This window comes from Oryctolagus cuniculus, chromosome 2 (genome assembly GCF_964237555.1).
Source record: "Oryctolagus cuniculus chromosome 2, mOryCun1.1, whole genome shotgun sequence".
NCBI lineage: Eukaryota > Metazoa > Chordata > Mammalia > Lagomorpha > Leporidae > Oryctolagus > Oryctolagus cuniculus.
Window position 1 is genome coordinate 93,061,370 of NC_091433.1, and position 15,799 is coordinate 93,077,168.

Sequence of the window (15,799 nt, forward strand, 5' to 3'; positions counted from 1 at the left end):
GAGGTAGAAAGAGCCAAGAGTGTAAGTCGATGTAAATACTGGGGTGATTGATTATAAGAGTTCCATTAAAGTTAACAGAAGGGAGAAAATATACATCCACTCTTAGGAGTACAGAGAATCAGTAGCTGTTTTTCTTTTTCTTTGTTTTTTTTAAGAACTGAAGTGGAAAATGGAGGTGGCGGAGAAGGGGCAATTGTAGAAACAGCTGCCAGTCTTTCAGTCCCTGTGAGGAAAGTAACCTTGTGTTTGCCTCATTACCCCTTGGTCTCTGGGCTTTATTTTAACCATTCTAGTCAGGAAAGCTGCTCCCTACTCTGAATTGTTTTTCACTGAAAAATATACCTTCTCCACAATTTCCTTGTTTGTCATAGACTTTTTACACTTAGAGCTCTTGTTTCATCAGAAACAGCACAGCTGGTTGCCATCGATTCAGCCTCTGTGGGCTGGGATGACTGACTACAGTGGCCCAGATTCCTGTGTTAGTTACAGGGGTTCTCCACTCAGGGCAGCGTTTCCTTGCCTTTAGATAGCTGCCCCCAACTATCTAAACAATAATAACAAGTTAATATTTACTAGGCATCTCCTTGTTCCAAACATTATGCTAGATGATTTGAACATTTTGTGTTCCTTATCTTTATGGATGTTTTACAGATGAGGGACTTGGACCCAGACCCCGGCTGGCTGACTCCAAAGCCTCTGTACCTAACCCATCTGTCTCCTACCATGGTTGTTCAACATGTATTCTTTTTCCTGTCTTCCTCTCATAGGATGCTTTTTCTCTTAAGTGACTCACCCTAAGTTTGTTATGACTCAGGTTTGTAACTGTTTACATTACCATGTCTTCAGCTTAATCTCTTACTAGGTTACTGTACTGACTGAGCACCAGGAGACCTGAGATTTGCCTCCAGTTTCTTAGCTGTATTACCTTACAACTGTGTTACCTTAGATACAGTCTGCTTAGCAACCATATATTACCTGGTGGAAGGCAAGCTTTGTAGTAGACCTCTAAAGGCCTTTGCAGTAAGTTTTCCCAAAAAGTTTTCCATCCATAATACCACCTGTTGAGGAAACAATACTGGGAGAGGGATGAAGTGTTGAGAGCAGAGCTGTTTCAGAACTGCTGAAGGAGCTTTCTCAAAGTGTACATCCTCTTACTCCCATCCGTCTCAGAAGGGATTATCATCTCTCCTTACTCCTCCCTGCCAGCTACGTATGCAGCAGTTACTAGACTTTGATTAAAATGTTAGCTAACAAAATCCCTGCAGAGGGATGAATCAGGAAGGCAGAGGCAGCTCCCATGCTCAGGATACTTGCTGTGTGCAGGCAGGGTACTGGACATACTGCATGTATTATTTCACTTAATCCTCCACACAGCCCATGAGGTAAGCATTAGTGTTTTGTTGCTCGTACACTGTTAACAGTTATATTGCCATGCTTGCTTATCTGTTCCCAGTGCTGCACATTTGAGTTCTTTTTACAACCTCCCAAGGGACATCTTGGCATGGACTGATTCATGGCCTCTACAATAGCATGTACCTTGTAGACTTACAGTGTTAGTTGATGAAATAATCTCAAAAACAGGTAGTTGAAACAGTCTTATAGTTTGATAGTGTTTCCATATTGCTATCTGAAAAGGTTGAACAAAGTCAGTGTCACCACTGTTATATTTACATACATGTATACCCATGTTGAACATGGATTTTCACATGATTTGATATAACTTGTTGAGTAAAAAAACAATATTGAGCTCTCTGGCTATTTGGATTCTAAATACTTGTGGCCTTGTTTGTCCTTAATTTGAGACAGTCTGGTTTCTACTACCATATCACTAAAGTATGTCTTTTATGTATTCTTAAAGATTTATTAATTAATTTGAAAGTTACAGAGAGGGAGTGGGGGAAAGGTCTTTCATTTGCTGGTTCACTCCCCACATGGCCACAACGGCCGGGGCTCAGCCAGGCCAGAACCAGGAGCTTTTATCTGGGTCTCCCACATGGGTGGCAGGGGCCCAAGCACTTTGGCCATCTTTTGCTGCTTTTCCTAGGCTATTAGCAGGGAGCTGGATTGGAAGTAGAGCAGTGGAGACAAGTACAAGAACCCATGTGGGATCTCGATGTTGCAAGTGGCAGCTTTACCTGCTATACCACAATGCCAACCTCTATTCTTAAATTTTTTATTTATTTGAAAGGCAGAGAGAGCTGCCTTCTGCTGGTTCACTCCCCAAATGCCTGCAACTCAACCCGAGTCTCCTGCATAGATGGTTGAACGAATGACTTGGGCCATCACCTGCTGCCTCCCAGGAAGCTGGAATCAGGAGCTGAGCCAGGCACTCCTATGTGGGATACAGGCATCCCAAATGACAACTTAACCACTGGGCCAAATGTTCACCCCACTGAAGTATTTCTTACAAAAGTAAATAATTATCTCTTAAATAGCCAGTCCAATAGGAGACTTTGAGACATGTTTCCTCACCTCTTCACTGTATGCAGTGTTGTTGCTCAGTTCCTCTTCAGTGATTTTGGCTTCAGTAACACCTCCCTCTTATGTTTCTGATTATTCTTCACGATGGAGTTCCTTTTCCTGAAGATCCCTTGGCTGATCTGCCATGACCATCTTTGTTCCGCATTTCCACTCTTCCACCTTCTTTCTGCTGGTGTTGTTTATACTCCTAGCCTCATATAGCTCTGGGTCTGTGTTTGACTCAGACTTGCCTTGTGCTTCAGGGTCACACACCTAGCTGCTGGACTCCCATTTCCAGACAGTTCATGTTCAACAAATGCGAAATCAGATCCGGTGCTTTCCTTTCTCAGTCTGTTCCCTCCTGTCTTTCCTTTCTCAGGAAATATCAAAATCCTAAGAGGTTTTTTTTTTTTTTTTTTTTTTGCCAGGCAGAGTGGACAGTGAGAGAGCGAGACAGAGAGAAAGGTCTTCCTTTGCCGTTGGCTCACCCTCCAATGGCCGCCGCAGCCAGTGCACTGCTGCCGGCGCACCGTGCTGATCCGATGGCAGGAGCCAGGTTCTTCTCCTTGTCTCCCATGGGGTGCAGGGCCCAAGCACTTGGCCCATCCTCCACTGCACTCCCTGGCCATAGCAGAGAGCTGGCCTGGAAGAGGGGCAACCGGGACAGAATCCGGTGCCCCGACCGGGACTAGAACCTGGTGTGCTGGCGCTGCAAGGCGGAGGATTAGCCTAGTGAGCCGTGGCGCCGGCCAGTGTTATTTTTGATGTATTCTTTTGTGTTTTCTCAAAACATTTCTTCCTCTGTCACCTACATTTGTATCTCAGGTTTATTTAGTAGTAATAATTGTAATAGCTTCGTCCCAGTCTTCATACCTGCTCTTTGACCTGTGCTTAAGCTCTTACATTTATATTTATTTATTTACTTTATTTGAAAGGCAAAAAGGGAGAGAGAGGAAAACAGACTGAGAACCAAAGATCTCCCATACCTGCAACATCTGGGGCTGGGCAGGCCAAAGCTGGGAACCAGGAATTCAGTCCAGGTCTCCCATGTGGGCAGCACAGGGACACATCATCTGCTTCCTCCTAGGGTACACACATTAGCAGAAAGCTGCAATCAGAAGCAGAACCAGGACTCAAACCCAGGCACTCCCAATATGGGATGAAGGTGTCTCAGCCAGCATCCTAACCACTACACCAGACATCTGCTCTTGGTGTTTTTATAACATTTTCCACTTTAAATCCAATGTACCCTGTCTAAAATACTATCTGATCATGTTTTCCTCTTCTTGGAACCCTTCAGTATCACCCAACACCTAGGAGACAACTGATCTACTAAATGTAAACCTAGAGAATTTATGAAGCCCTGGAATCAGCATTTTAGAAGTCATCTGGGTTATTCCAATTTCAGCCAAATTTAAGGATTTTCAATTGTAAGATAAATTCCAGACTCTTTGTGTTTCATACAGGGTTGTATCCTACCTGTTTCGTTTCTCCAGCCATTCTTCCCCTTATAACTTATTCTTCAGCCATACTGTTCCAGAACACACTGTAACGTTGAATTTTTTCTGTACATTTTTTTGTACATACTGACCTCTGTCTTTAATCCTCTTTTACTCTTAACCACTTAAGTATATTATTTATTGTTCTAATCTCAATTCAGGTCAAGCCTGTAACTCTTCCATAGAATTCTTGATTCTTTGAGCAGTCACCATTTCATTTGTATACCTGTGCACACTATTGGGAAGTATTTATTTCACTGTATTTTTAGTTGTTTACATGTTCACCTTCACACAAGACTTTAGCTCGCTTGAATGCAATGATCTTGTAATAATCAGGCTGAGCCTAGTGCCTGACACAGTCTGCATGAACATTTATTGAAGGGAATCCAGATAAATAAGTATTTGCAAGTACATCAGATCCAGAAAACAAAACTACATTTGAAAACATCATTAGAGATTTCAAGCAATATGAAGATAATATGAAAAGTGAACTCAGAACATGAGGCTGCTAACTCTACAACTACCGCTATATATTTCTGTATCATGAGGCTTTATTTTGCTAATTACACTCCTGTCTAACCAGTATGACTACTAAAGGAAAAAAAAGGCGTGCTAGTATTTGGAAAATTAATGTACATTTGATTTCTAGGCTGGTGAATCAAAGACTTCTGGAAGTACAGTCACAAGTCGAAGAATTGCAAAAATCTTTACAGGATCACGGCTCAAAAGCAGAAGATGTAAGTTTTATTATGTCCCAGCCATGGCCAAAACTTCTACAATATTGAGAAAGGCTACAATTTTTATTTTTTATTTGATGATCTCTATTCAAATAACTTAGTATTGTATTTATTATAAAAATCAGAGTAGTTTCCTTTTACAACATTTTGTATAAAAGCCTAGACAGTACTTTATTGTCTTAGATTCAGTCTGTTGAAGTTCGTTTCAAGTTGTTAGCTAAGCGTAGACATTTGTAAGGTAGAAAATTTTAATGTAAACTTGATAATTTGGAAAATAATGCCGTCTCTAGATTTGAGTCCTGCTCTTCCCCCTTCACTCTCACCATTCTTTGGAGTCCCTGAGTGCTCTGCACATGTCTTCCTTGGCTTCGCGGGCCCAGACTTTCACCTGGAATATGCTATAGACAGTGAGCCAAGGACTGTACCTTCACTTCAGCATCTGACCATCTGACACAGTGCTTAGGTGACATGTAGTGCTCATCAGTCCCTGGCAAAGTATAAATCAGTCGTCTTTTTACATGTGCTTTGCATTTAATAAGCAATATGCATTACAGCTTACTTGTAAAGTGTTCAGGGAATAGGGTCAAAGGAGGAAAAATGGCATTTTAGTGACTGATCTTTTCTTCAGTCAGTTCTTTTGTTGTTATTTTTTTCCCCTGTTGCGAGTGTATTTGCTGTCAACTCTGGCATTTAAGTATAAATCTACTTGATTGTTTCCATTGACGATTGTTTTGGAGGATCAACTTCCAAATCATAGATACAGACAGTTACATCCAGCCTTACTAACATAAAAGAAAAGCAGTCAAAGAAGGGAAGTTGAGCATATCAATGGAAACTTGAAAATACTAGATATAAAATCTCACCAAGAACTTAATTTTTATCAGTTTCTCCAAATATACCTCTTGTTTCTATTGGCAACATGTTCTTTTTTCTGATATTGGTGATTTTTATTTTATCTCTTACTTATTACCAACATTTAAACTACCTTTGCCCTTATTAAAATGAAACTAGTTTGTAATGCCTTAGAAAAAACAGATGTTTCTATCTAAAATATGAAGACACAAAGAGGTGAAATAAAACCATCATTAATGTATTAAAATTCTAAACCTAATTATGAGCATATTAGAGATGAGCCCAAAAAGGTAACACTTCTGAAGTCATTGAAATCACTTTATCCCTAACCTGAGGTAAATGTAAATTCGTTCTGATCTCTAAAATTTGGAGGAGACTTTTTGATTTGCTAGGTTAAGGAAGGGAAGGGCATATAATATATGGGAGGTAACAGCAGTGAAACATCAGTGTTGGCTGAACTTCACCTACTGCTATGCTTTATTCTCCTTCACTAAAGCACAGATGAAGTAATGTACTTGAGAAGTGAGATGCCAGTCCTACCAAGTACTGGTTTTGTGATTAGTCAGCTGCCTAGATGCTAGTGAGACATCTTGCTCAAAGCCATGCAGATTTGGTGTTTTTGCCTCACTGTTCTCTCTCACTAACCTTCAGTGCTGCATCTCAGGCATGTGTATGCAGAGAGAACCTGCCAGATGGAATTGGTTCCCTCTGAAGAAGAACAACATAATTTCTGCCTGTTTCTGTTACCAAAAGCAAAGTCCTTTCATGTGACCAAGTCAGAGTAGGATGATTTGCACATTTTTATTATTTTTATGTCATTTGTTTTTAGCATGGAAGCAGAAAAGCATTGTTATATCCAGTCATGTGGATAATTTGAGCTAGCCACAGTATATAAAACTCCAGAGAACAAGACAGGATGAGGAGACCATAGAAGAAAGAAAAATGTACATTTCTGAAACAAAATGCGTATCTTTTACTTCTGTTCATGAATTACTAAATCAAATCGTTCCTTCTATTGGCTGCTGTGTTTGCTTCATACTAATATGTCCTCTCTGTCTCTTGGCATGGTTTCTGCTCAAGGCTATTGTAAGTATGGCTTCCTATTCATTTCTATATATTGAGCAGTTTTTAAATTTATACATGATCTGACATCACAGTTGATGGTATTGAAATTTTAAATTTAAGGCACTTTTATGCAAAATGCATATACTAGCTTTATTTGCCTTACAGATTTATGACCTTTTCAGTTAACATACTTAAAGGATATAAAAATCATAAAAAATTAAGCCAACGAGTAGAAGTATACTCTTGTTTTTGTTTTTGTTTCGGCTTTTCCCTCATCTGACTTCATTATGGCAACTCATATATAGAAGATATTGTGGTACTAGCTTCTTATCACAGTCTACTACATATTTTGATAGTAACAGTTGTCAGTTTGGAGAGGCATTGTGGCATAAGAAACGTGAAAGTGAAGACTATGCACAGCCTTTGGAGTCTGGCAGACCTGGCTGTTCATCTGGGTCTGTCCCTTAAACACTACTAAATATTGTTTAGCCTCATCTCCTTCAATTGTTAGACGGGGCCAATATGACACAGTGTTGTGAGATTTGCGTAAGACAATGTGAATGGCTTGCTTTAGTGCTGACTCTGGCATATTAACGATACATTTAATTTTTTAGAAATATATTATCTCAGTTAAAATTAATGGTGCTAGAGGTAATGAAAATATAAGTATAAAAATAAAGCTAATGGTTCTTTAAAAAGTATTTACACGTTGCTGTCTGTACTAAAGAAGAAACAAGCAGTAGTCAAAAGGTAATAGAGCTGTTATCTTGGTATATTTGGGGGAAGCAGTGATATAGGAGACTCTGGTTCACTGATAGGCTGTGGTTAACATACTGAGCAAGGAAGTGGATTTGAAATCTCCTGGAGCTGAGTTAGTATGCACTTGAATAAATAGTTACTGGTAGCTGTTATTAAAAGGCAACTGAAAATTAAAGAACGTGGCATGAAGGATATTTTTCCCTCATTGCTGCTATGAATTGCTGGGACAGTTTGTCTATACTAATTGGAGTTTTACTGTATTAATTGTTTAACTATTTTTCTCAGAATGAAATGTTTCATAAAATTCATTAATACCTACCTTACAAGTATTTAATTATGAAACTGAGCAATCCTATAAAGAATGGCTTTATTGTTGGTCAGCTTTTATTTCCTGCTTTTCAGGAGAATTTTTTCTTTTTTTTTCAATACCCAGTCAGAGCTGCATTTTCCAGCATCTTAAAAATGTGTGCATATACCATCCTTCATATTTGCATACCATTGTATAAATGATTTGCAACCTATGCATATTCATAAATCACTGGTTAAGTCAGTAAGTCTGGAAATTGAACCAAGACTTTATTGTGCAAGGAAAGCAATAAAACAGATGAACAATGTCTTAGGAAAAGCCTGTTGCTGTTAAGAGTATTCCTTGCCTGTTGAATCCAGTAATATTAAATGTATACTTAATATGTGATTTTTTCATTCATTTCTTTGACTACAAAGAATGCAAATATCCAGTTTCTGGATATTTTATACTGATTGCTCCTACTTATGGGCTGCCTTCTTCCTTAATTAAAGAGAATTAAACTGATACATGGTGTGTTTTGAACTCTTTGACCAAAGAAATTACTGAGGGCTTACTAAATGTCAGTTATTACCGTACTCTTAATTTTTAAAAAATTATTTACTATTTAAAATTCTATGTAATAAGTTAATTTTCATTTTCCATTTTCAGTCAGTTCTTCTAAAAAAGAAGCTTGAGGAACACCTGTAAGTATGACAGCTGTTGAAGCTTGCTCTTTTGCTGTGGAACCTCAGTGCTTGTGTCCGGTGGTTATGGAGGCGGTAGTCAGTGGCACAGCAAGGAGCAGAGAATTGAAAGCGAGTGGACGGTGTCCAGAGGGTTGTCCCCGCCCCGGGTTCTCAGGTCAAAACAACTGCATTAGCACCATTCTCTCACAGAGACACGAAGAGACTTGTGTCTTCCTGATGTATGTATGATCAGGTCAGGGATCGGAGACACTCAGAAGTCTTTTTCTATAAGGGCCCCGTAGCGATGACTGTCGACTGCCGGCCCCAGTCTGCATCACAGCTACCAGCGCTGTGGCTGTGGCTGTGACTGTGGCTTGAAAGCTGCTGGGATGGACAGGAACTGGCAGTGTGACTGCTACAGTAGGACTCCCTCTGAGGGACAGGCAGCCGGCTAAGCCAGCCTGTGGGCTGTAGTGAAGTGTGGCTAGCTGAATCTTCGGCCTTAAGCAGATTTTCGAACATTTTCTTGAATTACAACCAAGTAGGACTTCCTCATCTAAATGATGAAATATAGTCTAAAATGTCCACATTTGTTTCTTCCTGAAGACAGTGTTAGGAAACTTCATAATTTTTCTTGCACTGAGAACAACCTCTATCCTTCCTGTCACATTTGAGCCAAGCTCCTTGCAGGCTCTGAAGACAGAGTGACCTTGAACTGTCAAAGTGTTCCACTGTCACACTCTGCTAAACTAGCACAGGGATAATTTCTACTTGTTCTGCTGCGAGTGGAAAGAAATCCCGGAACAGTGTGCCATTTGAATGCGTGGATTCCTGATGTCCAGAATATCCAGAATTTCTGTTCAGTATTTTCATACTGCAGCTGACTGAAGAAAGGGAAGCCATGGGTAAGGGGGACAGGTGTATGTCCATCTTCACCTGCCCGCTGATAAGGACACCAGTCGCTGGATCTAGGGCCAGCACTGATCCAGTATGACCTCCTCTTTCCCATTTACATCCAATTTCCAAGTAACACCACCTTCACAAGTACTAGGGGTAAGATCCTCAGGTTACTTTTTTGGGAAAAACAGTTAAAACCCCCTCCCCCTCCACATCACAAACAGTTGTCTCAAAAGATAGTCAATCTCAGATGGCCCAGGTGGCTGGGTCTCTGCCCCCGACATGGGAGACCTGGATGGAGTTCTAGGCGTCCAGCTTTGTCCTGGCCCAGGGTCAGTTGTTATGGCCATTTGGGGAGTGAACCAGCAGATTGGAAATTTGTGTGTGTGTGTGTGTGTGTATCTGTAACTCTGCCTTTCAAATAGATTAATTAAATCTTTATTTTTAAAAACTAGTCTATCATACAAATTTCAAAAACATTGGAGACCACTTTAAACATACCAAATTGGTAAAAAAAAAAAATTTAAGATCAGACTTAGTAACTGCTGCTGAAGATGTTGAACGATGCTAGGTCTTATCCGCTGCCAGTAGCAGTATTCATCAGTTCATTTAATAAACTTGGACACACATATATTCAGTTCTGTATATGCCATAGATATTTAGAAATACTGCTCTCTGTGTGTAGTGAGAGATAGAGAAGTAATTGTGGGAAAATATGATCGGTAAACACAGAACAGCAAAAACAAGACAAATATCCACTAGTTGGAAAGTGATAGAATGAGGTAAATTTAAACAATAGAACAGCATTCATTGGTGAAAATGTGTAAACTGAGCTAACATCAACATAGATGACTTAAGAACAAGTGTCATAAAGGATCCAAGTCAGGGTCATCCTTAATGAGTGATGGGTAAAGTAACAGTTGGGTAAAACTAAGCAGTACTGTATTCAAGGATAACACATAGGTAATAAAACCATCAGGAGAATGATTAAAAATCTAGAGTTTGATGGCAGACATTTGGCCTAGCAGTTAAGAAGCTGGTTGGGAGGCCTGCATCTCACATCAGAGTGCCTAGGTTCGAATTTAGCTCCTGGTCCCAATTCCAGTTACCTGCTGATGCATACCTTGGGAGGCAGCAGGTGAAGGCTCAAGTGTTGGGTCCCTGCCACACATGTGGGAGATCTGAATTGAGTTCTCAGCCTCCTGGCTTTGGCCTGACCCAGCCCTGGCTGCTGCAAATATGGGGAAGAGGGAGAGCTTTCTCTCTGTCTGTCTCTTTTTCTCTCACATAGTTTTTCTTCAAAATCGTGGACGTTAAGAAGAGGTTTCAGACACGTGTAGCTCCTAGGGTTTGGGGATAATTTCTATTTCTAAACACAGTGGTGATTCACTGGTGTTGGGTTTTTGGTTGTTTCAGGGTTGCTTAAGAGAGTTCTTATTTATTTATATGTTAACAGAGATACACAGACAGAGGTCTTCCATCCACTGGTTCACTCCCCAAATGCCCACAGCAGCTGGGTCTGGGCCAGGCAGAAGCCAGGAGCCCAGAACTCAGTCCAGGTCTCACACGGGTGGCAGGAACCCAACTATTTGAGCCATCACCTGTTGCTTTCCAGTGTGCATCTCAGGAGGAGGCAGGAATTGGAAGTGGAGCCAGGACTTGAACACAAGCACTCTAATATGGAGTGCAAGTGTCCAAGTAGACAACGCCTACCCCAGGGGCGTGGTTTTTTTTCTTCTCCCCCTTTATATTGTATATTATATTTATATTGAATCTGGTACATCACGTGTCACACATGTTACACCCATAATAATAATTTATTGAAAGAGAATAAGGTTTGTGAAAGTATTAGGCATAGAAAAATCATAAATAGGCCTAACAGAGCACTCAGTTTATCTTCCAGTTTTTACAACCTTTTTTCCAGCTCATGCAATATAAATATAGTGTGACACTAAATACTATAAAACGACAATGACACATATAAAAACTAGGAAAGAAACTTGCTGTCTGCCAATTATTTCTTTTATATTCAGATATTACACAGAGTAAAAACATTAAAAAGTTCCTAAATTCATAGCTTGCAGAATGTTAACCTACATAATTCAGATCAACATGGTCCCAGCGACCCAGCAGAATGCTCGGTCCTCCCTGCTGCTGATTGGTCTTGGCCCTAGCCTAACATTCTGCTGACATCTGGCACTTACATTAAGTTTCAAAATTCATATAAATGTAATCCCACAGTACTCTCCTTTGTACTTCCTTTGTTCAGCATTATTCTCATATTTATGTGGTTGCATGTATCATTAGTTCATCATTTTTTATTGATTCCATTGTATATTTAGAACTTCATTTTTTTTACAACAAGATTTGCCATTGTAAATCCTCTCCAAAGTTTTAAATTTAACTTTTTACAGTATCCTTATTCTTCAAAAAAATAAAGATCTATACTTTCTTACACAGGCTTAAATGAAAGAAGTGACTATTGTCCCAAGTGAAAGAGGAAATTTTTGTCTTTATTGTACAGTTAACTTTAACATATTATTAAATTTGTGTCAATTAGTCTTTCATATTTGTTTCATAGCACTTTGGAGAACTGCAAATGTACTCCAGATATATGGATCTTAGACCTTTACTTTGAATCAAAAACAAAAACACTAGATGACACAGTATTGCATGTTTTGTTACAGAGAGAAGCTGCATGAAGCCAATAATGAATTGCAGAAGAAGAGAGCCATTATTGAAGATCTTGAGCCAAGGTTTAACAATAGTTGTGAGTATTTCCTCATTAGCATAGTTTGTTTTGCAGTTAATTAATTAATTTTTTCTCCCAGAAAACTTTTATTTAAAGAATGCAAATGTCATGCTTTTCATAAATACAACTTTAGGAATATAGTGATTCTTCCCACCATTCTTGCCCTCCCATTCAGACTCCCACCCATCTTCCTTCTCTCTCTCCTATTCTCATTATTTTTTACTAAGATCTATTTTCAATTAACTTTATACACATACAATTAACTCTACACTAAGTAAAAAGTTCAACAAATTGTATGAGAAAGAAAAACTGTTCCTCAACCATGGAGACAAGGGCTGTTCAAAGTCATTTTTTCTCATAATGTTAATTTCACCCACACAGACACACAAAGTATAAAGTACTGTTTGAAGACTGGTTTTACCGTTGATTCTCTTAGTGTAACTCGTTAAAGACAGAGGTCCTACATGGGGAACAAGTACACAGTGACTCCTGTTGTTGATTTAACAATTAACACTTTTATTTATGACATCAGTGATCACCCGAGGTTCTTGTCATGAGCTGCCAGGGATATGGAAGTCTCTGAGTCCACAAAGTCTAACATTATTTAGACAAGGCTGTAATCAAAGTGGAAGTTCTCCCTTCAGAGAAAGGAAGATGGCCCCTTCTTTCCACTGAGATCTCATTCACAGAGATCTTTCATGCAGGTCATTTTTTGCCACAGTGTCTTGGCTTTCCATGCCTGAAATACTTTCATGGGCTTTTTAGCCAGATCCAAATGCCTTAAGGGCTAATTCTGAGGCCAGAGTGCTGTTTAGGGTGTTTGTCATTCTATGAATCTGCTGTGTGGCCTGTTTCCCATGTTGGATCGTTCTCTCCTTTTTAATTCTATTATTATTAGCAGACACTTGGTCTTATTTATGTGATCCCTTTGATACTTAATCCTATCTTTATGATCAGTTATGAATTTAAACCGATCACTTTACTTAGTAAGATGGCATTGGTACCTGCCAACTTAATGGGATTTGGAGTCCCATTTCAAGTTTTTAGCTTTACCCTTAGGGGTAAGTCCCAAGGAACATGTGCCAAACTATACACTTCCTCCCTCTCTTATTCCCACTCTTACTTTTTTTTTTTTTTTTAACAGGTAGAGTTAAACAGTAAGGGAGAGAGAGAGACAGAGAAAGGTCTTCCTTTCTGTTGGTTCACCCCCGTCCCCCCACAATGGTCACTACGGCCGGTGCTACGCCAATTCGAAGCCAGGAGCCAGGTGCTTCCTCCTGGTCTCCCATGCGGGTGCAGGGCCCAAGCACTTGGGCCATCCTCCATTGCCCTCCCGGGCCACAGCAGAGAGCTGGACTAGAAGAGATGCAACCAGGACAGAATCCGGTGCCCCGACCGGGACTAGAACCTGGGGTGCCAATGCCACAGGCAGAGGATTAGCCAAGTGAGCCACGGCACCAGCCTCCCACCCTTACTTTTAACAGGGATCAATTTTCTATTGGATTTAAACACATAAAAATAATTCTGTTTTAAGTAAAGAGTTCAACCAATGGTATTAAGTAAAAAAAGAACTTGCTAAAAAAGAATAAAATAGTAAGCTATTCCTTGACAGTCAGGACAAGGGCTGATCAAGTCATTGCTTCTTGTAGTGTCAGTTTCACTTCTACAGGTTTCCTTTTAGGTGCTCAGTTAGTTGTTATAGGTCAGGGAGAACATATATTTGTCCCTTTGGGACTGGCTTATTTTATTAAGTATGATATTTTCCAGAATCATCCATTTTGTTGCAATGGCTGGATTTCTTTTTTTTTTTAACCACTGTATAGTATTCCATAGAGTACATGTCCCATAATTTCTTTATCCAGTCTTCCATTGACGGACACTTTAGGTTGATTCCATGTCTTAGCTATTGTGAACTGAGCTGCAATAAACATGGAGGTGCAGATAGCTCTTTTATTTGCCTATTTCATTTCCCTTGGATAAATTCTGAGGAATGGAATGGATGGGTTGTATGGTAGGACTATGTTCAGATTTCTGAGGTATCTCCAAACTGTCTTCCGTAGTGGCTTTACCAGCTTGCATTCCCACCAACAATGGATTAGGGTACCTTTTTCCCCACATCCTCGCCGTTTGTTGTTTGTTGATTTCTATATGAAAACCATTCTAATGGGAGTGAGATGAAACCTCATTGAGGTTTTGATTTGCATTTCCCTGATGGCTAGTGATCCTGAGCATTTTTTCATGTGTCTCTTGGCCATTTGGATTTCCTCTTTTGAAAAATATCTGTTTAAGTCCTTTGCCCATTTCTTCACTGGGTTGTTTGTTTTTGTTGTTGTTGTTGTTGTTGTTGTGGAGTTTCTTGATCTCTTTGTAGATTCTGGTTATTAATCCTTTATCAGTTGCATAATTTGCAAATATTTTTTCCCATTCTGTCGGTTGCCTCTTCACTTTCCTGTTTCTTTTGCAGTACAGAAACTTCTCAATTTGATGTAATCCCAATTGTTAATTTTGGCCTTGACTGCCTGTGCCTCTGGGGTCTTTTCCAAGAAGTCTTTGATTATGCCAATATCTTGCAGTGTTTCTCCCATGTTCTCTAAGAATTTGATGGTGTCAGGTTGTAAATTTAGATCTTTAATCCATGTTGAGTGGATTTTTGTGTAAGGTGTAAGGTGGGAGTCTTGCTTCATTCTTCTACATGTGGAAATGTATTTTCCTAGCAGCATTTGTTAAATAGACTGTCCTTGCGCCAGGGATTGGTTTTCGCTCCTTGGTCAAATATAAGTTGGTTGTAGAAGTTTGGATTGATTTCTGGTGTTTCTATTGTATTCCATTGGTCTATCCATCTGTTTCTGTACCAGTACCATGCTGTTTTGATTATAACTGCCCTGTAGTAGTATGTCTTTAACACTGATATTGTGATGCCTCCGGCTTTGTTTTTTGTTGTATGAGATTTTGTAAACTATTCAGGGTCTCATGTGCCTCCATATGAATTTCAGCATCATTTTTTCCAGATATGAGAAGAATGTCTTTGGTATTTTTATTTGTATTGCATTGAATCTGTAAATTGCTTTTGGAAGGATGGACATTTTGATGATACTGATTATTCCAATCCATGAACATGGATGATTTTTTCCATTTATTTGTATCTTCTTCTATTTCTTTCTTTAATAATTTGTAATTCTCATCATAGATCTTTGACATCCTTGGTTAAATTTATTCTAAGGTATTTAATTTTTCTTGTAGCTATCGTGAATGAGATTGATCTTAGAAGTTCCTTCTCGGGGCCAGCACCATAGCACAGTAGGTTAATCCTCTGCATGTGGCACCAGCATCCCATATAGGTGCTGGTTCTAGTCCCATCTGCTCCACTTCCAATTCAGCTCTCTGCTATGGCCTGGGAAAGCAGTACAAGATGTTCAAGTCCTTGGGCCCCTGCACCCATGTGGCAGACCTGGTAGAAGCTCCTGGCTCCTGGTTCCTGGCTTCGGATTGGCACAGCTCCAGCTGTTGCAGCCAGTTGGGGAGTAAACAAACGGATGGAAGACCTTTCTCTCTCTCTCTTCCTCTCACTATCTGTAACTCTACCTCTCAAATAAATAAATAAAACCTTTAAAAAAAAGAGTTCTTTCTCATCCATGGCATTGGCTTTGTATACAAAGGCTGTTGATTTTGTGTATTGAGTTTATATCCTGCTACTTTACCAAACTCTTCTATGAGTTCCAGTAGTCTCTTAGCGGAGTCTTCTAGATGCTCTCTATATTTAGAATTATGTAGTCTGCAAAGAGAGATAGTTTGACTTCCCCCTTCCC

At 39.7% G+C, this 15,799-nt stretch overlaps 1 protein-coding gene across 3 annotated transcripts in view; it reads left to right on the plus strand.

Moving 5' to 3' along the window:
- Positions 1-15,799, plus strand: part of HOOK3 (hook microtubule tethering protein 3) — a 127,148-nt gene that overhangs the window by 88,804 nt on the left and 22,545 nt on the right. For 2 of the 3 annotated variants that reach the window (XM_002720760.5, XM_051832316.2), the window contains 3 exons: positions 4,609-4,696; positions 8,328-8,362; positions 11,929-12,011. In XM_002720760.5, coding sequence (XP_002720806.1) covers positions 4,609-4,696; positions 8,328-8,362; positions 11,929-12,011 — 206 coding nt within the window. The remainder of the gene's footprint in view (positions 1-4,608; positions 4,697-8,327; positions 8,363-11,928; positions 12,012-15,799) is intronic. The other variant, XM_051832317.2, reaches the window with a different exon arrangement.